At 34.4% G+C, this 21,438-nt stretch overlaps 1 protein-coding gene across 1 annotated transcript in view; it reads left to right on the forward strand.

Moving 5' to 3' along the window:
- The window catches only part of LOC126092548 (guanine nucleotide-binding protein G(s) subunit alpha), a 409,638-nt gene extending 393,651 nt beyond the window's left edge, over nucleotides 1-15,987 (forward strand). Inside the window, exons 11-12 of the mRNA XM_049908206.1 lie at nucleotides 2,044-2,215; nucleotides 2,322-15,987. Of these exons, the coding sequence (XP_049764163.1) occupies nucleotides 2,044-2,190 (147 nt within the window). The 3' untranslated portion in view covers nucleotides 2,191-2,215; nucleotides 2,322-15,987. The remainder of the gene's footprint in view (nucleotides 1-2,043; nucleotides 2,216-2,321) is intronic.
- Nucleotides 15,988-21,438: the final 5,451 nt, after the last annotated feature.

Below are 21,438 nucleotides of genomic sequence, written 5' to 3' on the forward strand. Positions count from 1 at the left end.
CTTCACTTCATTAGGCACTGCAGTGTGAGGTTTGGTACCTAAGCCAGGACATTGGCACAAAGTCTGGTGATCAGGAACTTTACGCTAGCATCTTTCGTCCATCGGCCAGATATTGGCAGTGAAAACTTTTTTCGCCATCAGGATTCAAACCGGCATACTCCGTGGTAAAGCGCCACTGCACAACCATGTGTCAGTGACCTTGGCCATGGAGGCAGCTACCCCAGGTTGAGGATGGTTTTACTTTGTAAATTTTGTAACCTTAGATCATGACATGTTACCTTCACCTTTTAATATAGTATTACTATCATAAAATTGAGCGTACTGCTCTGAAACTATTGTTTAACTTCCCAATAATTTTTTCAAGTAAGGAATGAAATAGGTTAGAGAAAAAGTTTGACACACAATTGAATGTGTGTCTAATCTGTTTTATTTCTTGCTTTCAGGCAAGTAATTCCTTCAAACTTTTGAACTGCCTGTTTCAGTTCTTTTTTATTTTCAGATGTTGTTCAGAGAACAGGAACTAAGAGTATGTTATTACACTGTCCCCCTCCCCAATATCGTCAAGCATTTGAGTATTTTTATCCAAAACATACACCATCTGTTGGTTTCCTGCTCCTCATTTGGCTAAGAAACCTTGGACAAAAATTCATCATGTACTTTATAGGGTGTCATGTTTTCTTTCCTCTCACAACTTTGTTGACAGTTAAATGTTACACCTGTGTAACTTTCTATGTGTGAAATAACTAGGTCTTGCAGAGATGAACTTTTTAAAACTTCATTTACATATTTGGCAGCAGCCATTCATCTGATATTTCAGTTTACCTCAAATCACTAATTACATATTTCCTAATTACCCTGATTATTTTCGTGTTTTTTAAAGGAAAACGTCAAGCTGATCAATTTGTCATTTCCCAGTTGTCGGTTTTGGTGTCGTCAATTGGCTATAAAATTCGGAGAAAAATCTATTGCGTAACTTCTGGCGAGTCTTGTTTTTGCTCTTCTCAAATATTTGACCAAAAATTGGAATAACCATGGAGTAACTTGCTGTTAAAGTAAAACAGTCTTCCAAGAATTTTGGTTGGTTCATGATGTGTGAAGAAATCGACATCGGCAATTGACATCTGCTATTATTAAGAATTGCATGAGAAAATCTTAATGTACACTGGTTATCTTTTTGTGGATGGAGTTCAGTCATATAACACTTTTAAAAGACATCATTGGCATCTTTGACTGTGGAAATAAAGTAATTTTAACTGTTCACAATAGAAATTTCACCCTTTGGGTGTTGTCAAGGACAACATTACCAAAACAATGAGTTAACCATAGAACTGTAGCACTTTACAAACATAGTGCCATGTAAAATGTCATTTATATTATAATTGTTACTAACATTCCCTTCTTTAATATTTTTCAAAATTAAAAAAAAAAGTACTGCATTTTGTTGCATGTTATCACCGCATAGTCCATCTCCAGTGACTGTGTATGCAACGAAAAGAATGTGTCCATATTTGATTAGAATGATACTTAGTTGCTTTGTAACTGAATGTAGGTAATGTTTCTTTTTATAATATAACGGCCATTTTGCGAGGCACTGAGTTAGTGAAGTGCTAAAATCTGTGTGTACAATCTGTTTTCACAGTTTTCCAATAGAAAATGGCTAAAGACTGAAATTGCAGTTGCACACTTCATAAATAAAGTAATTTTAACAAAGATGGCATGCTGTGTCTCAAAAAGTTGTAGTATACTGTTTCCACAGTTTTTGGGAAACAGGTGGTAGGAGGAAGAAGATAAAATGATCACTGATTTATGTTAAACTGCCAGAAGAGTGACATCCTCTGTTTTAGTGACATGTTTCATTTCAGGTGTCTGCTTGCATGACTAATTATAATGTAAATCATAGCCTTTGTTTGACAGTCCTTGGAACAATATTTATACTCCATTTGTTGCATTTTTATTAGTACTGAAAAGTTTAATGACTGAACAAAAATTAGGGGGACTTTTAAAATTTTCATCTTTAAAATGCACCTCCTTTCCCATTTTCAGCGTATCAGTACAGCAAGTGGAGATGGCAAGCACTATTGTTACCCACATTTTACATGTGCTGTAGACACTGAAAACATCCGGCGTGTGTTCAATGACTGTCGTGATATAATTCAACGGATGCACCTTCGCCAATATGAGCTCTTGTGATGCCTGTCACTGGCTTCAGCTTTAGGTAATATTCTTTCTGTGGTCTGTCTTAGTTTATTTTCTGTTGATAAACAGTTTAAGGTATTAAATTATTTTTATTTTAAAAAGTACACACATTTTTTTGTTTATAGGTAATATGTTTTTGGACTACGTCCAGGTGTTACTGTACTGTTGAAAGTCAGTAGGGTGAAGAGCAGTGGTTTGTGGGAGGGTCACGTGGGAGATCCCACTCTGATTGCCAGCGAGAAAATTTAAGGGAAACACTGTAAAACTGAAATGTGGACTAAAGTTTAAACTTATAACTAGCCAAAGCATTTATAAGTACAGTATATATGTGTATATTGCCAGGATGTAACAACTAATGAAGTGAAGCCAATATTAAAAATATATATAAATATACATATATAAATAATGTAATTGAGTAAATACGTGCACAAAATGTTTTCGTCGCCAAAGGATACTATTTGCTTGTTGTTGTTCACCCCAATTTTATTGTGTAAATATTTTTGTTTAAAAAGTTTTAGAAATGTGAAAATGATATCTTGGCTCTGTTTTTTATATTTATTGTAATGTATTCTGCAGAAACTGAATGGTGGTTGGCAACTATGGAACTCAGAATACTTTCACTGTAGTTGTCTTATAATTTCTGAAAAAAAGAAAATAGAGAACTGTGTTACTTGTTGGCGTTTTGGAAGAGTAGCTGTTTTTGGTGTGGCCAACTGTTTTAGGACTAGCTATGCAGTATTTGATTAACAATTGTGTCATTGTTTACATGTCATTTTGTGTCTATGTAAGTAAAACTTTTTCTCATTGTTTCAAATGTTTTTACACATTGTGAAGTAGCTGTGGTATTTCTTGTCTCTTTTTTTTTAATTTTATTACTATTCTTTTATATACAAAAGGTCCAGTGGCATAATGTGTTTTAAAGTAGTGTATTGTCAGATTTGACAATTGCCCCCCCCCCCCCCCTCCCCCCTCTTGAAATTTGTAGTTGTAAATGTGGCATATCAGTTATTTTCAAAACTAATGTTGTGTTCTTATATTAGCATCAAACTTTGCTCTTTTAAATCCTCACTCCAACTTCAGTGTTCCTGGAAACTGTTGTAGGGAAAGGCTGAACATTTGTGCAGTTTCAGACACTCAGAGTAGCTCCATCTGAATAGGGAGTGGGGGAATTCCAAATATCTGGCCACCACGTTCTCGGAGTAGTGTTGCTTCCTCATATGTTGCATGTAGGGTGAGGCATCTATCCATTTAGTTAGTATTTGACACTCCAATAATATTGATAATATATTTTTACTTTGATGAATAGTCACTAATGCATCGCGCGTGCGCGCGCGCGCGCACACACACACACACACACACACACACACACACACACACACACACACACACCTTTGCTACTTTCAGAAGCTTTTGATATGTTTGTGCACAGTTGTAGAGTGGAAATAGGAAAAGCTGATGAAAGTGTGAAGTGCAAGGTCAAGGAAACCAGGAAAAAGTCATGACAAATTCACATTGCAAATGATTTTATTTGAAGGAATGAGAATCGTGATAGTTTGATGTCATTTGTAACACACAACAGAAAAACATTGAAAAAAGTGTAAAAAGTTATAGAAATTAAAATGAAGGTGAAGATGTAAGTGCCATGCTCCACTTCTGGGGAATCCATCATCACTACTCTTACTTCAAACAGAAATGAAGAAAAGTATTTGCATCACTGGTACAATGAGAAATAAAATCCTCTGCATTTCAACAAACAATCCTGTTGGAGGAACATCCACAACTGAGCATTATACCAAAGGTCGTAAATCCTGCTTCAGTTATAAAGTTCTTTTACTATCACTCAACCGGTTTTGGGCTCTTATAAGCCCATCTTCAGGTGTTGTAAGTTGGTACTGTGGCCTCAGAGTGCCACGATGAACGTGTACTAGGCGCGATGTGCTACCTATGAGCACAGAGCAGGGAGTCCTGAAGATGGGCTTATAAGAGCTCGAAACCAGTCATGTGATAATAAAAGAACTTTACAACTTAAGTGGGATTTTCAACCTCTGGCCTCTGTATTTCATTTCAAGAATATAGACCCTGACTAATAGGTCTTTCTTTTTTCATCACATAACTTGTTGGTCAGTGGAAGGTCAGAAGTATTTTCTAGGATGGGAAGGTCACATAGATTGAACCACATCTTCAACACAACAAACCTGCAGTCTTCATCATCAAACTGCTTTAATCAAAAGTTTGCTTTTCTTTTCTGATCTGAAACATATTTCTGAAGTGATGGTTATCTTTCATTCGCTGTTATTTAACAACCTGATAGCCAAGAAATCCAGATCTAATCAATCACCTTCATCCATTTTCATTAGCCTGGAAGGGTTTTTAGCTTTTATCAACACTAAGCAATGTTTCTAATTATTCTAGTAAATATCAAAAAATTAACGCTCTGAAGTTGAGTAGCTGCAACCAGAAACCAAAAAAATTTCATTTCAGCACTTTCATATATGTTTCAAAGCAAGTAACATCAAAGTCATTAACATCATGTTGTTTTTGTTGTGTCCTACACTGGTATCACACCATATGAGTAGTGTCTTCTTGGCACTACATCCTGAACTCAAAACTTTTAAGCAAACATGACACCTCTTCATTACCTGCTCTGCCAGTCATATCATCATGCCAGATACACATCAGTCATGTACCTAATCAATATTTACTTTCAAGTTGGAATTTGAGAGCTGTCTTGAATAAAACATGGTATTATGTTTGAGATTTGGTGCGCACATAACTCCTGAAGATCAACCGAACTGTACAGATTTCACTTAAGGGCATTTGAAAAGCCAAAGTGTCATTTTCAATTATTTCCTGGGCTCTCTCAGCCTTTGCATGACGTGTCTCCTATTCATATTTTGCAGTCATTTCCAGTTCCTTCAATCTTCATATACAGCTTATTGCATTTTTCACACCTGTCAGACCAATTACGGGAGAGTTAAAATGTTTTTCTGTAAAAGAAGCATATGTATGACTTACACTAAAGTATGGGCTAAACTAGTCCTTGCTTGGCTTTAGTCTGCCAAAGTGACTTCCTTCTCTGGGGAAAGACTCAGGTTGTGCTTAATCAAACTTGTATGTTCTTCGCTGAACGTCACTGTATGTGTGTGAGAACTTGTAGTGTGTACACTATGTCCTATACCGACTTCGTAAGTTCTCCCTCCTTTTATAAGATAGTCTTGTAGTGTCTGTAGTTGTCAGATGACAGTACAAAAATGTGTTATTGTGTACTTGACAGTGTCCACCTGGACCATCGGACACATTATAATGTGTGCTAGCTTGTCCTCTTCTTTAACATGGCTGATCATATTTACCATGACTTTTTCTGTCAACAGGATTACTTTATTACAGCCCATTGTGTATGTACCCTGCTTTTCTTCACATATTGACAAAACTGCATGTATAGATGTCCTTGTGTTTGTATGCAGTGATTTGCACTTATATCTATGGTTACATGTAACCTAGAACAAATAGCTATAACTAGAATGATCATATAAATGATGATGATGATGATGATGATGATGATGACGACAATAAAATATAACAACACTAAAAATAAAAATATTCCATGACAAAATTACCCAATATTTTGTTTTGTTTCATTATGCTGCACAATACACAGTTAAATAATAATGCTTTAAACATCATGCTGTGATGGCTCTTTCTGAACAACAGCTGTCCCTTTATTGCAAACGTCTATCCTTGAATTCCTAGCTCACTATTCTTCTTTATGCTTTTAATCTCGCCTTTCGTTTCAATGTTGAAGCACTAGCTACAAAAATTCATCTCAAAAATGACTGAAACAAAGTAGATTCTATTGTTGCTTGATGTTTGTATGAAAATGAGTGGGAAACAGGTTGTAATCTGTCTCTACTGTAGTTATATGTGCTTGGCAATTTCAGCATTCCTCAAGCCATGAACAAAAGGAACTAGCGCACTGCCCCATCTAGTGAACATGTTTTGAAGCACAAGGAGACTTCTCTGATACTTCCAATCTATCGTAAATTGTTAGCCATGGTACATTCAATGGTCTAAAGGAAAAAAAACGAAAATTTCCAATTTTGGCACCTTCAGCATTTCCTATTTCCAGTCTTCAATTATCTTCAAATGATTTCATGTATTTGCTTTCCTTTCCATGCTTGTAGGCATCTCCTCCTCCTCCCTTCTCTCTCTCTCTCTCTCTCTCTCTCTCTCTCTCTCTCTCTCTCTCTCTCTCTCTCTCTCTCTCTTTTTCCCTGCTCCTCATTGTAAAATAATCTTTGTGCTGTAGGCTAGACTTTCCTCCACCTCTGGCTTAAGGTACTGACATGTCATGTAATGTTTGTATATATTGTAGCTTACATTTCGTCCTTCACTATTTCAGAAAAATCATGAATACACACATCCAATCTCCATTTTGACATATCTAAAAAGTATTTATTTTTATTACAAATGTAATATTTTCAGATAAAGCACTTTTGCAAGAATAATTCTCAAATATATTTAAACTTCAATGTACCTGCTTCTCTGTATGACAGGTGTCCATCTCCGACAGCTGACTTTTGGCAAATGACCACCTCATCCATTTCCTCAACACCGTTTATGATAGTGCTGTAGGTAACTGGAGGAAGCACACTAGTCCAAAGCTACAGTTTACTCACCAGTTAACTAGATCCACTAATTAGCTCCTCCGTTTGCTCCAGCCAGATTCAAATTTGTTCGTCGCCTCCCAGATAGAAAAAGAGATATCCAGAGAAAATGCACCACTAGGAAACTTGGAGCTACTTGCCATTTCAATGGATCCACTGACCAGCTCAAGAGAGAACAGTCCTGTTGCTATGAATAACACAATTTGAGTCTTTTTGCACTCTGAAATAATCAGTAGAGTCCAACTGTACCTTTTTACATTAATGGTTCATGCTTCATCTTTTAAAGTGCCTTTCAGAAATGAAATTTTTAAGTTTAATTTTGTTTGTAAACTCTACTCTTTCATATGAGAACAATCCCTCCAATAAAAACACAAAGAAGTATATCACCACAGCTGTTTACTTACTATTGTATTTATTCATATGCTCTTGTTGCACAAACATTATTTTCATACTCATTCAATCATTGTGCAGTACAGAGTGCCTGATACATGCCATGAGTCATTGCTTTTGTTCAGTCCAGAACAGTAAATTGAATGCCTGTGGGCATTGATTACATGAGCACAAACAGAGTTTATGCTTTGTCGTGTGGTTAATTTATTTTACATGCTGCATTATGGCTATTTTAGTATAATAACAGTGTTTAATAAAACTGGAATCTCATCATATTTGGTGCTGTGTAAATGGTGGAAATATCCACAACTCTTCTGCATAATATTATTTTCAAGATTTATTCACGTACATCATTCATCTCTGCGGAAACACAGCCCTTGGAGGTCCTATCATGTTGTTTCTGAAACATTAATAAAAGCACAGCATCATATTGTTTAACATTATCGTATATGAGATTTTAGTCACCTGCATGATCTGTTGGAAAAATAGTACATACTTCATGTAGAATTGCAGTGACTGTTGGCAACTGCTTCTGTTAGTGTTACATATAGTATTAGAAAATAGTTGAAAACATTCTCAGAGAATGTTTTATTAGATGGACATTGCAGTTTGTTCACCTTTACTGCCAAAATTATCTTTTTCTCTGGATTAGTTCTCAGTTTAGATAAAAATCTACTTCGGTGGAAGTGGTGTATGATGCTTCCTCGTGTTAGACTCATTATTTCAAATGTAATATTTTTCTGGAAAACACATGCCTCAATTTGGATCAAACCCCACTGCCATCTCTCCTTCGATTTGTGATGAATGGGTCATGTAATTTATCCAACTGGTCTCAAATATTACTGCAGGTAACATGTTTAAGTTACCAGTATAAATACTGGCCTTGTGTACATGTAATGTATTAAATATGCTGATACAGGATTTTTAATGACACATGATGGAGCTCATTTTATATGCACAAAAAAAGTTATTATTTCAGTATACAGTTATGCTACTGGACTTTAAACTCAGCACAATATTTATCAAACTTTTTTTGCAGTGCCACCAGTTGCAAATGTAACTATGTATTAATCAGATGCTCTGAAAGAGTAAAATGTTCCAGTAGAAACTGAGCTCATGTATTTGGTGGAAACTGAATTAGCAAAACTGCTGTATGCAGGATACTGCTCATCCATTTGCTGAATCAAATATTGTATTGTTTTTGTGATTTGGTCTCTTTTGGAAACGACTGTTGCATATAAGATCAGTACAAAACTTGCAACTGCAGTTGTTAAGGAAGAAATGTTGTGTTATTGTGTCTAGATCTTTTATTTATACAATTGTATGTTGAATGCAGAGGACTTGCAATTGATCTGAGATGTACTACAACTTTGTCTGGAGCATATTTTATCCCCTACCAAGAGCCCAGTCGTAGAGTAAGAGCTCATTTGTACAAGAGAAGCAGAGATCTATTCTTTGTCTGTCTGCTTGGTGTGTGTGTGTGTGTGTGTGTGTGTGTGTGTGTGTGTGTGTGTGTGTGAGAGAGAGAGAGAGAGAGAGAGGTGATAATTATCTGCATTTTGAAAGTTGGTGTATGCATGTCGAGAGAGGAATGTTTTAAATAATCCTAAATGTCTTTTAATAATTTGATTGTGAAATGTATGTATAACAATAGAAATTATATCTATATATGTATATTAAATTTGTAAAGCAAAGAGAATTATATCTATATATATATATATATTATATATTTGAAGACAGAAATATATACATTTTATGTTGCTAGTCGTTTGTTATAATTGAACTTATTTATTTATAATCATAATAATAATTGTACATTTGTTTTGTTTTGTGTGTGTTGATCCTAACTATTCAAGTGTAGATTGTGAATAATATTCCATTACTGTTTTATTTATTCTATCACATACTTTCAGATCAATGAACAACTGTTCTTTGATATTACAGGATTCATTAATCTTGACTGTAAAATTCTCTGAATCTCTCATGAGCTGATATAAATGTTAGTAAAAGTGGTAGTGTTGGGTGTTGGTCATTTGTAAACAATATGGAGAAAGCTTTGTGGACGTATATTTTCCATGATAATTGGCAATTGTGCTTACCTGGCCAGCATATAATTATTATCGTAATTTTTGAAAGATCTTCCAGGTGAGGAGTTTAAGACAAACTACTGTACAATGTCGGTGGAATGGCTGGTCATAGTATATCAGAGGGAGATTATACAATCACTGTTCATGTAACATCTTTCAGCCAAAAGTTAAGTTAGTCAGAAGATATCTTTTTAATATCTGACTTCCGCCATTTGCCATCAGAAATTGAGATAGTGATAGAATTTCAAATCTAAAAGGTACTGCTTAACTGTTCTATAATTCTTGAGCACCTGTCCAGTGCGGCGAGGAGTCTTGCTGCAACATTTTTTAATATGTGAAATTGTCATTTATCATCATGTATGACAAAATGAATGGTGTGTTCTCATTGTACTGCTTATGTCTTATTTTGAAGTCACTTCATCATTTTCCCCTTGTTTTAGTATTTCAGTTGTGATAAAACTCCATGCCTCACATCAACAACATATTTTGTACTATGAGCTTGTTGTAACTATCATGGAATTAAGTACATCACATAATTTTCTATTCATTAAGATTCCTTGGAGGATAATGAATCATTTTCATTAGTTGCTACTCATTTAATTGAAATTTCTTCGTACTTCCATTTGTTTGTTGTTGTAGGGGAAAAAGTTTGTGTAATTTTGTGATTTCATAGGAAGAATTGAAGTTAGTGCGCGTGTGACACACACACACACACACACACACACACACACACACACACACACACATATTTGGTGTTACTGTTTGGTACACAATGTTACAGCATAGCATTAATTTTCTGAGGGACTGGAAACAGTTTATAAATCCATTGCATCATCGAAAACTCTTTGAATTATGGGTAACAAGCAATATAGAAGTTTGATTTTCGTATCTTTGCTCATTTAGCATTTCAGGTAAACAAAATACTGATATCATGTTCTTATTACGTATTGTGTAGGGACCTAAATTGTTTCACCAACAAAGTGAACATGTTTCCACTGAAACTTAAGCTTACAAACATGATGCTTCTGATTATTTTTAATTGTACTGACAATGAATATTCATCTTATTCTTTATTTGGTCTTGATGTGACCAGAATGTTCCACTTGGTAAATGGTTGTACATAACTGATGCATGGTTGTACACGAGTTTGGAAAATTGGTAACAGTAAGTCATTTGAAAAGTGTAATTGCTGAATGAAAAATGAGATCATCTCCATTGATATAACCATTAATATTTTGTGTGCTGTTTCCAAGAAACCAACTCAAACCTGTTTGTAAGTTTTTGACAGCATTTCTATAAAATGAACATCTGTGTGGTAAAGTCTTCCTGTAACTGTGTTAAGTCTTCTGAAATAAGTTAGTGACTAACATTATGTTTAGAAAAATATTTTGGTATGCTACTGTTTACTTTCAGCACTTGTTGCATATAATTGTTGTATTGTTTTTCATCATCTGTTTTCTCATATTAGATTCCCTTAGAAAATGTCAGATTCAGTGAAAGCAGTTTTATGTTTCTAAGGAGTTTACTACAAAAATTATTCCTACTGTGTTGACATGGGTTTAAAATGAGAAGCCTCAGTGTGCTGTTCATAATCTATCTCCAAGAAATTGTATTGATGACAAACATCCAAAGCTTTACTAACATTGCTCTAAGCTAGTTGCAGGAATATTTGCTCCTTCTTTTTGCTTTAGAATGCTGTCACCAGATGTAGCAGTTGAGTCAAGTATGAAGGAAAATTTGACTATTTCCCTTAATGTAACTTTTTGTGTTGCTATATCCTAAGACATTTTGCTCATTTACTTGTGCATTAGAATTTCCTTTTTTTTTTTTTACTATAACATTCAGTTAGTTAGGAGGAAGGTTTTTATGAATTTATTTTACCAACTGAGTAAAAGATATAATTGTACTGAATGTCACATTTTAGGTTCATGACGTTTTTATGTGTATTCTTGATTTGATAGAAACCTATGGAACACAAGCCTGTGTATGCTATTGGGTTTCTCTTTCTTTGCTATGCATTTTACATCATCTATATAATCCATTGCTTATATACCGGAGAGGGACATGTTAAAAATCATCTGAGAATAGTATGAAGCTTAATTCCTGCAGCGTGGCAGACATCAAAGAAAGTCAGAGCGTACTTGTGATCTTTGAGCTCAGATAATGGTCCGTAGGTTTAAGCCATGCGTTATTAACAAGTGGAAGAAAGTTCAAAATTTGTAGTAGGGAATATACTGCTATACATGCACATAGGTTTTGTAGTATTTGATATATGAAATTAGAATTGTCATAAAAACAAGATACCTAAGATTACAAGGGGAGTGAGAGTATTAGTCTAGGGTCGTCTATGGAGTGGGATAGAACATGGTATCAGCTAAGATGGGAATCTGTTTCCTCTTTATCAGTCTGTTGAGTATTTCATATTTTAAAGCAATTTGTTATTTTATGTCTTTATTTTATGGTGGTGCATTATTTATGCAGAAAGTAACTATGTACAAGTTATTGTACAGTAGAATAATATATTGTAACATTTATCATTTCATATGCCAAAGATGCAGTGGAAACACCAATTACATATCATAGGTCCCTATGCCTTCTGTAATGCTTAATAGGAAAATCAAAGTTTCTTTTCTTTTAGAGTATTATTTTTACAAAACAGTTGCTATAAAAAAAATCAATTGAATATAGTTGGCTTCTGGTTTGATAGAGATTCTACCATAGTTCTCCCTTCTTTGGAGGAAAAAAGAATGGTGTCATTATAAAAATTGTAATTACTTGATATTGTGCTTGTAATGTGTTAGTGGAAGATCTTGAGTGGAATGAGGGATAGCGTGTTGATGACTATAGCTCACTTTTCAAACATCATTGCCTATTTAATATTGGACATATCTTCTCTACGATGCGTTGTCTTTTCTGGTATTATTTATCATGTTACTTTGTTTTGCGTGACATAGAATTTGTATTGTGAATTTGAATTTTCATCACAGTCGCCTCTATTTAATTATTCCCTTGTGAAAGCCAAATTCAGTTCACTATCTGTGGGTCACTGATCTCAGCTATAGTTTGCTATAAAATATGTTTATGGAACACATGAAATTAGGTTACTCAGTTGTAATTTAAAAAAGAGAGAGTGAGAGAGTGTGAGTACTTAACTTTTCTTCCATGCTGCCCTACATGAGAATAACAAAGAGATTCGGCAATGAATCTTCATCAGCATCGCATTAATACAGTATAAACAGAATAACTGTTCTACTTGAGCGATTGTTCACTGTCCCATAACATATAAGTTTGCAAAAGAAGTTACTCTACTGTCACAGTACACACAGTGCTCCACCCACCCCCGCTCCCCAGACACTTTCAATTTCCTATTTCTTGTTTTTCCACATTTTGAAATTACACACACCATCTTTTGTTAAAGGTTATGTGTAGTTATTGGCTTCATAGGATTTTTGCTGCTGACATTAATGCTCATCATCTTTGAATGGGATGGGCATGAAGGGACAAGGGTGTTTGTTATTTAAGAGTATTTATGTACAATTACTATGCTGTTTTGCTTGTGGTTTGTCCACTTCTTTGTTACTACACTCTAATAGAGTGGATTATAATGTGACTGCTGCAAATTGGGCTACTCATTACTTTGAACTGGAAGGTGTATAATGAAGTAGACTGAGCTTAATGAAAAACGAAATTCAAATTGGAAAAATGATAAAACTGCAGAGACAAGAAGGCTGGCCAATATGTACATTTAGAAGGTGCACTGCTAACAGAAGTGCCTAAATAGAACAGAGCACTCCATTGTCTCAGAAGTGAGTGTAAGAAAGATGGGAAGCAAAGGTCTTAGGTTTATTTCTTCCTCATAACAGTTGGTCCCTCATAGCCTGAGGTCTGAAAGTCTTTCTTGCCATCACTTTCTGTGTTCCCCAACAATTTCTGAAACATTAATGCCCCAAACAATGGGAATTATATGTTTTATCAAAGTGTTTCAGTACTAAGCATGTCGCAGCCTCTGTTAAGTACTGGCCAGCCTTTGTCTCTTAGCAAAATGTGTTTTTATATTTGAGCTTTAATTTGTTCATTGCCACCAATTTTCTTCATCCTTGACTGGGAGGGAGACTCTGCTTCTATAATGTGACATTTCTGAGATGTTTAAATGTTTGGGAGTTTTGTCTCGTTTTTCCTTTAGTCACCATTTTACTAATTTTTGTAACTTGTAATTTGTCATTTCCTCAGTTTTAAATATTTTGTTTATATCTGCTTTGTTTGCAGTGAGGTTCATGCATGCAGAATTTTTATCATGTGCTATTTGAGCACTGTTGCTAGTCATGGAATTTATTTCTCAATGTGCATTGAAGTTTCATTTGTTGCTGTAATTAAAATGCAACAATAAATTTAAGTTTTGGCACATAGTTCCATAAGAACTAATTATGGGGAAAATGTGTTGGCAATTTTGCCAGAAAGTATGTGATAATGAAATTGTTCTTACTGAATACAGGTGGACAGTGTTCTTGAGGCTTGTTTTGTTAAATTTTTATCCACTGTTATCTTTTTGAATGATTGTTAATGTGGCTGCCCAAAAAACATGTGCAAGAATGAATGATGTTTGTATCTATTATGCTTTGAATTAAATTTCAAAAACATAATAAATATTTGCTGTCACAATAGACAGTAAAGTTAATAAAGGGGGAGGACACACAAGTGACCAAAGTATAACAGTCCTAGCACATAATTAAACTGACATACTTCTATAATATTTTGAAGAAGCTGATTAACTTGAAGTTATACATGTATTGATCTCTTGGAGAAATTTGTAACAGATTATACAAGGTACATAAAAAATTGTATATCTTTAAAAATTTTCTCCAGCAGGGTACTTAGGCAGAAGTCTAAAATACAAACATTGTTACCTGGCACACCTGATTTTGTGATGGTAATGGTGGTGGTGTTGGAGAATCTTATGTGTAGGAATAAGACCAAAATGTCCTACCAAGATTTCTGTTTTAAATGACTATTTGGAGAAAAATTTTCCTTAACTGTGTTGGATATAACTCAATACTGAAAGAATTACAGTTCACATTAGTGCAATTAATGTCAGTTAAAACATTAAGCACCCTCATTCATCAAATAGCACAATATTTTTGTAAGAAGGTGTGCTACCATACCAAAACAAAAAGAGCACCTTCAGTGGATACCCATCCAGGTGATCAAGGAATTGTTAATATTCTTTAGTTTTTGATAATATTTTATCAACCATTTGTATCACATTCAAGTGTGTAACCTTCTGTTAACTATGGCTGTTCGAAAAAAAGTGAACTAAATTGATCAACACAGAAAATAAGATACTCCACAATTTTAACAATGCACATAATAGAAAATGGTTTTACTTGCATACCAATAGTTAACGTGATTTAAAGTAAAGTAAGATAACTGTTATTAATACGTATGCTGACTTTGTTATAGTTAAATTTGATGTTTTTTTGACTGTGATATGTCCACCTGTATTGTCAGTTATTTGACCATGTAACCTATCTTTCTAGAATGTATACTTAAGTCTCAGTTTGCAGTTAGGACTAAGTGTTAAGTACTGTCATCACATTCTCTAACAAGTCTCAAAACAAACTGGGACAGTGCACTGTTGCACTGATCTTTTAATGGTTGAATATCTATGAAATCTGTGAGTGGTTGGAAAATTTTGAGCCCCTAATTTCATTTTAAATGTTTGTTTTCATTGTAATTAATTTTACTTAAAGCATGAATGCTGATTGTCACTTTTTAAGGTGGCCAGTTTGTATGAATGATAATTTTACTAACAGTTACTATATGTTGTTAGCAGTTTAAATCAGTAAATATACAGGGAGAGAGAGAGAGAGAGAGAGAGAGAGAGAGAGAGAGAGAGAGAGAGAGAGAGAGAGAGAGAGATATTTTCTTTGAATGTTTGTGTTGATTACTGATCATTTGTGAGAAGACTTGTTGATAAACAGTTTGTATTTGCTTTGTGAAAATTTATCGTGTTATCTTCCCAAGCCCGTAGAAATGTAACATGTTAGTCTGATCTCTTTGTTTGCTTAAAACTCTCAATACCAGTCAAAGTCCTCAATACATTGAGAAGTTTGTTACAGTTTGGTAAAGTAAAAGGGTATCGTGTTTTGTTTTATGAGCCAGTGGACTAGAACATTTATGCTTTTCACAGTATACATTGAATTAAAGGTTTTGTACTGTTTTGGAATGAGAATGAAATCTAATTAACTTGGAGCAGCTTTTGTCATTCTATACAAAAGTGATATTTTATGTGATAGTGTTATGACTTCTAAATATTGATTTGGTACTGAGAATATTTTCTACAATAAAGCTGAGAGATCTATTTAAAGTGGAATACTTTTAATATTCCAGCAGATTTGGTTTAAAGTAGTCCTGGTAATGTTAAATCTGGTGTAAACTCATTACTTTCTGGAATAATATCATTAAATTGTTCATGTAAAGGATTATCATCTTTGTTCATATGTTTACCTTTATAGATATACAGAAATTATGTGTTGGAAAAAATAAAGAATATGTTTTAGCGGTAAAATTGTAGTTAAATGTACAATATAACAGAAACACACACACACACACACACACACACACACACACACACACACACAAACAAACAAAAATTAATAAAATCATCCTTTCCCTGAAGTGTCCAGCAAAAACAAAACAAAAAATTAAAAAATATAAGAAGCCTCAGCATTAATTATGTTTTACATATATAAAAGTAGCGGTCTTCTGGACAAATCATTTCAACTGCTTTACTGATAACTGTAAATTGTGTAATTGTGAATAAATTTACAGTGTCTTATTTACACATTTCATAATGTTCATTATTCTTAAGATGTGTATTTGTTCACTAAAAGCCCTCCTCATATGCAACAGAAAAAGTAATTGATTGAATGAAGTGATAAGTACATTAGTTGGCTGTAAGTAATATTTAGAATTTTTTACTGATTTGAGAGACCTACTTTGAACAGAAAATGCAGCTGAAATGGCTTTGGGTTCCCTCTCTAATGATCTGTGGCTGGCTAACTACTCTCTGATTTAGTAGATGTTTGATAAGAAGCAAAATTTGGTTCTAGAGCCTCGAAAATTTCTTTTTTCTGTGTTCCTATAGCCAGTAAGTGTCATATCTCTGATCAATTATAGTAGTTCCCAGCGTTTGTAGCAAGTTCTTCATGTTAAATCATTACAGCATTTGTTAAGGGACATGAGAATAACATGCATATAATTTTTGTGTTAAGAAGAGAGTAAATTTATCACACCCAGTTCGGCATTATGGTTTATTTTGATTATGGAAAACTTGTTAAAAGGAAACATACATTTCAGTTGTTCTACACCTTATATTTATATTTCGACAATGAAAAACCCAGGGTGGAATGTAACAATTACATTTATATTTCACATAAATCATGCAAATGAGCATCCTGTTAGTTAACTTTGTGTATGTACATTATACGAGAGGTAGACTTCAGAGGAGCGGTTGTTTATTCTGTGCATTTCATTTAAAAAGCTAACCTGTGTGAATGTGTAATGTTTCTTCAGATTCCCATCTGTACATTGATATTTTTATCCTTCATTTCCTGATCATCCATGGAACACAATTAGTGATGTAGTTGTATTCAAATAGCAGATTTTAGACAATGGAAGGTTTGCGTGTTTCATCTGTAGGTATCTTAATTCACACTTTAGCTTTAGTATGTCAAAAGTGTTTTCTGCTTTTCTACTGTTTTTCTTTCTTTTTATTAGGACTGACATGTACATAACGTGAATTATTTAGGTCATCTTGTTTTGTGGTTTGATACTCAGTGAGAATTTACATTCTTGCACATAAAGAAACCTGAAGCTGGGTGCAGATGATGTCAACCTCTGCTGCTAAGATTTGTAGTAGTAGCAGCAGTAGTAGTAGCAGTTCTAGTTGTTGTTGTTGTTGTTGTTATTTTTTGTTACATATTATTTAACTTCTGTGACACTGGATAGATATTTGCAGCTTCTCTTGCAGTGCGAGTCATAACTCAGTGGTTAATTGAAACAGCGTAGTGTGGCAGTTAGTGATCTTCGAAGGTTATTTTCTGTTTCTTTGCGATGTTGTCTTCTAGTTTCTCAAATTAAATGAAAACTGACATAATTAGACATATCATAAAGAACTCTTGTTATTTCTGTTGCAAATGACTGTAATGAGTTATGAAAAGTTTTCCAGTTTAGTTAATGGCTTTTTCTGGGGAGTGGGGAGTGTTACCAGTAATTGTACAGGTTTCATGACAATTTTGAAAACTGAAAAGATCTTTTGTGGGGTTTCATTAACAACAATCACATGAAACTTGATCCACTCTGCTTTTCCACGAGATCCGAAATTAATTGTATAGTGGTTCCAAGCTGATGCCATGTTCATGTTCCTTGACTTCTGAAAGGCATGCAAAGTAGTTCTGCACTTAACAGTATTCCATTTGAGCCCATAGATGTTTCACGGCACTGCACTGCATAGATATTTGAATGTTGTGCAGGGGAAATTGAATTTAGTGGAACTAAACTTATAATTGCTGTTGTTTATAGGTCCCCTAACTCTGACTTCAGAGCATTTTTGCTTAAGCTAGAGAGGGTTCTTGATTCACTTTGTAGGAAGTACCAGTAAGTGACTTCAATATTAATTTTGTACATGATTGTGTAAGAAAAAGGATGTTGGTAGATCTCCTAAATTCATATGATCTGATGCAAACTGTGTTTTTTCCAACTAGGGTGCAGGGGAACAGTAGCACAGTCATAGACAATATTTTTATTCATTCTTCATTACTAGATGGGCATTGTGTTAGTAAAAGGGTGAGTGGCCTTTCAGACCATGATGCACAAATTTTAACACTAAAAGGTTTTTGTACTCAAACCAATGTCGTATTTAATTACAAACTACGTAGGAAAGTTAATCCAACAGCAATAGTGTTTTTCAAAACTTGTCAAGGAACAAGAGTGGCAAGATGTTTATAGTGCCGATAATATAGATGATAAATACAATGCTTTCCATAACACATTTCTCATGCTCTTTGAGAGTTGCTTTCCATTAGAACATTCTAAACAGGGTACTAGCAGTAATGGACAGCCCGTTTGGCTGACTAGTGGGATAAGGATATCATGTAGAACAAAGTGGGAATTATATCAAAATGTTGGAAGAAGTCACAATCAAGCTACAGTGGCCCATTACAAACAGTACAGTAAGGTGCTTAAAAATGTTATTAGGAAGGCAAAGAGTATATAGTATGCAAATAGAATACCGTAGCTAATTCACAGAATAAAATTAAAACCATATGGTCAGCAGTTTGTAGTAAAATTATTTGTTACTGATAAATCAGATACTGATAAATCAGATATATGTACAGTATTTTATGAACATTGCTAGTGAATTAAATAATACTTTAGTTTCTAAAGGGAATCATATAACTCTCTTCGAAATGCCTTTCCGAGACTGATGTCTGAAATACCCCTCGGTGATACAGACAACGGGGAGATTGCGTCAATAATTAAATCACTGAAGACTAAGGACTCTCATGGATATGATGGGGTGCCTAGTAGAATATTAAAGTAATGTGCTGCACATGTTAGCCCTATATTTAACCATATTTGTAATTTTTCCTTTAGGAATGGTCAGTTTACTGAACGATTAAAGTACTCAGTAGTAAAGCCGCTTTAAAAGAAGGGAAAAAGGGGTAATGTAGACAATTTTAGACCTATTTCTATGCCATCAGTGTTTGCTAAAGTTATTGAAAAGGCTGTATATGTAAGGATAATTGATCATTTTATATCACATGATTTGCCATCAAAAGTACAGTTCAGCTTCAGAAGTCGTTTAATAAATGAAAATGACATTCTTTTTTTTCTCTGTGAGGTACTGGATGGGTTAAATGAAAGATTTCGAACGCTAGGCGTATTTTTTGATTTACTATGGCATTTGATTGTGTTGTTCACAAAATACTGCTCCAGAAGTAGGATCATTACGGAATATAGGGAGTAGCTCACAGTTGGTTCACCTCTTACTGTAGCAACAGACAGCAAAAGGTCATTATTCACAGTGTTGAGAATGGCTGTGACGTGCGGTCTGAGTGAGGTATGGACAAGTGGGGGGTGCCCTGGGGATCTGTGTTGGGGCCACTCCTGTTCCTTATTTATATAAGTGATATGCCCTATCTATTAAGGGTAACTCTAAAATATTTCTGTTTGTTGATGACACTAGCTTGGTAGTAAAGGATGTTGTGTGGAACATTGACTCAGTTTCAAATAGTGCAGTTCGTAAGTTCATGACTTGAAGAAAATAAAGTAATGCAAAATAAGAGTAATACTCAGTTTTTACAGTTTATAACACACAATTCAACAAAACCTGATGTTTTAATTTTACAGAATGGGCATATGATTAGTGAGACTGAACAGTTAAATTTTGTAGGTGTTCAGATAGATTGTAAACTGTCATGGGAAGCCCACATTCAGGATCTTGTTCAAAGACTTAATGCTGCCAATTTTGCTATTTGAATGGTATCTGAAGTGAGTGAGTGTTCAACACGAAAATTAGCCTACTTTGCTTATTTTCATTTGCTTATGTTGTATGGTATTATATTTTGGGGTAACTCTTCCCATTCTAAAAGGATATTTTTGGTTCAGAAATGGGCAGTTCGAGCAGTTTATGTAAGTGGTGTAAGTTCATTAACTTCTTGTCGACCCCTGTTCATGAGTCTGGTTATTTTGACATTAACACCTCTATGTATATATTCCTTACTGTCATTTCTTGTTAACAACATTAGCTTATTCCCAAGAATAAGCAGCTTTAACTCAGTTAATACTCAGCAGAAATCAAACCTGCATTAGGACAGACTTCCTTAACTATTGTGCAGAAAGGTGTGCAGTATACTGCTGCACCCATATTCTATAAACTACCACTACAATTCGAAAACCTTAGTAGTAATCCACGCGCTTTCAAATCGAAACTGAAAAGTTTCCTCATGGGTCACTCCTATTCTGTTGGAGTTCCCTGAAAAACAATGCTGATTCATATTTTATTCTTGATTGCGTTCACTTAAACTTATGGCTTGACTTTTTTTGGGTTCATAAACATTTTATTTTTATCTGTTATTACTATTATGTTGTAATTTCATGTATTGACACATTCCATGACCTTTGAGATTTGCTCCTCAATTTGGTCCTACAGAACTTGATGTGTAAATAAAAATAAAATAAACCAAGTGAACAAAATAAGATCTTACAGAATAAAAGATGAGCTTTGTGATTGGATTGAGAACTCCATAGAAAATAAAACTAAGTCTGTTTCCCTAACAACGGAAAATGACCAGATGTGAAAGGAGCCAAAGGCAGACCCAGTTAGATGTTACAATACTGTTAGTGTTCCAGGATGGGAACTAAATATGTTATGGGGATAACATCAGAGCTCCATGAGGCCATTAGTGGAATATTTAGGAAAGTCACACCACCAGAAGAACTGTAATGGAATACAAGAAGACAGCAGGAGGCACTTTTAGCAGGGGCCGTTAGTGGACCCTTAACATAAACAGATTTTGCATATGATACATAATCACACAGAAAGATGTATTATTGTTGGATTACACAAGCGAGGCTAAATCTCTTTAAACAGTTACTGCTTTTAAACACCCAGAAGTATGCAAAATTAGAAAATTATAATATGAAAACAGATTTTCAAAATGCTGATGACAGGCTGAATATCAGTGACAGAATCATGAAGAACACAGTAGTGGCCCCAAATTCACCAATGAAACTTTGGGCACTGTTATATTCTTAATAGTCGGAAACCACGAGAAATGAATTCTCCATTGTGTAAGAAAACAATGATTTAGAAGACAGACTATCCACTCTCCCTTTTCAAAGTTCTTCTATGTGCTGGAAAAATGATCCACCATTTAGAAGTAGGAAATGATCAGACTCCTTTAGAGATCACAATCATTGTCAATGATAACTTGCATGTATCTTTGCATTTTCAAATGTCACATAATATCAATGAAATTTTTTGACCTTTTTCAATAAGACTCACTGATGTATTGTGACCATTTAAAATATTTGATTGT

Source organism: Schistocerca cancellata, chromosome 7 (genome assembly GCF_023864275.1).
Source record: "Schistocerca cancellata isolate TAMUIC-IGC-003103 chromosome 7, iqSchCanc2.1, whole genome shotgun sequence".
In the NCBI taxonomy this organism is placed as follows: Eukaryota; Metazoa; Arthropoda; class Insecta; order Orthoptera; family Acrididae; genus Schistocerca; species Schistocerca cancellata.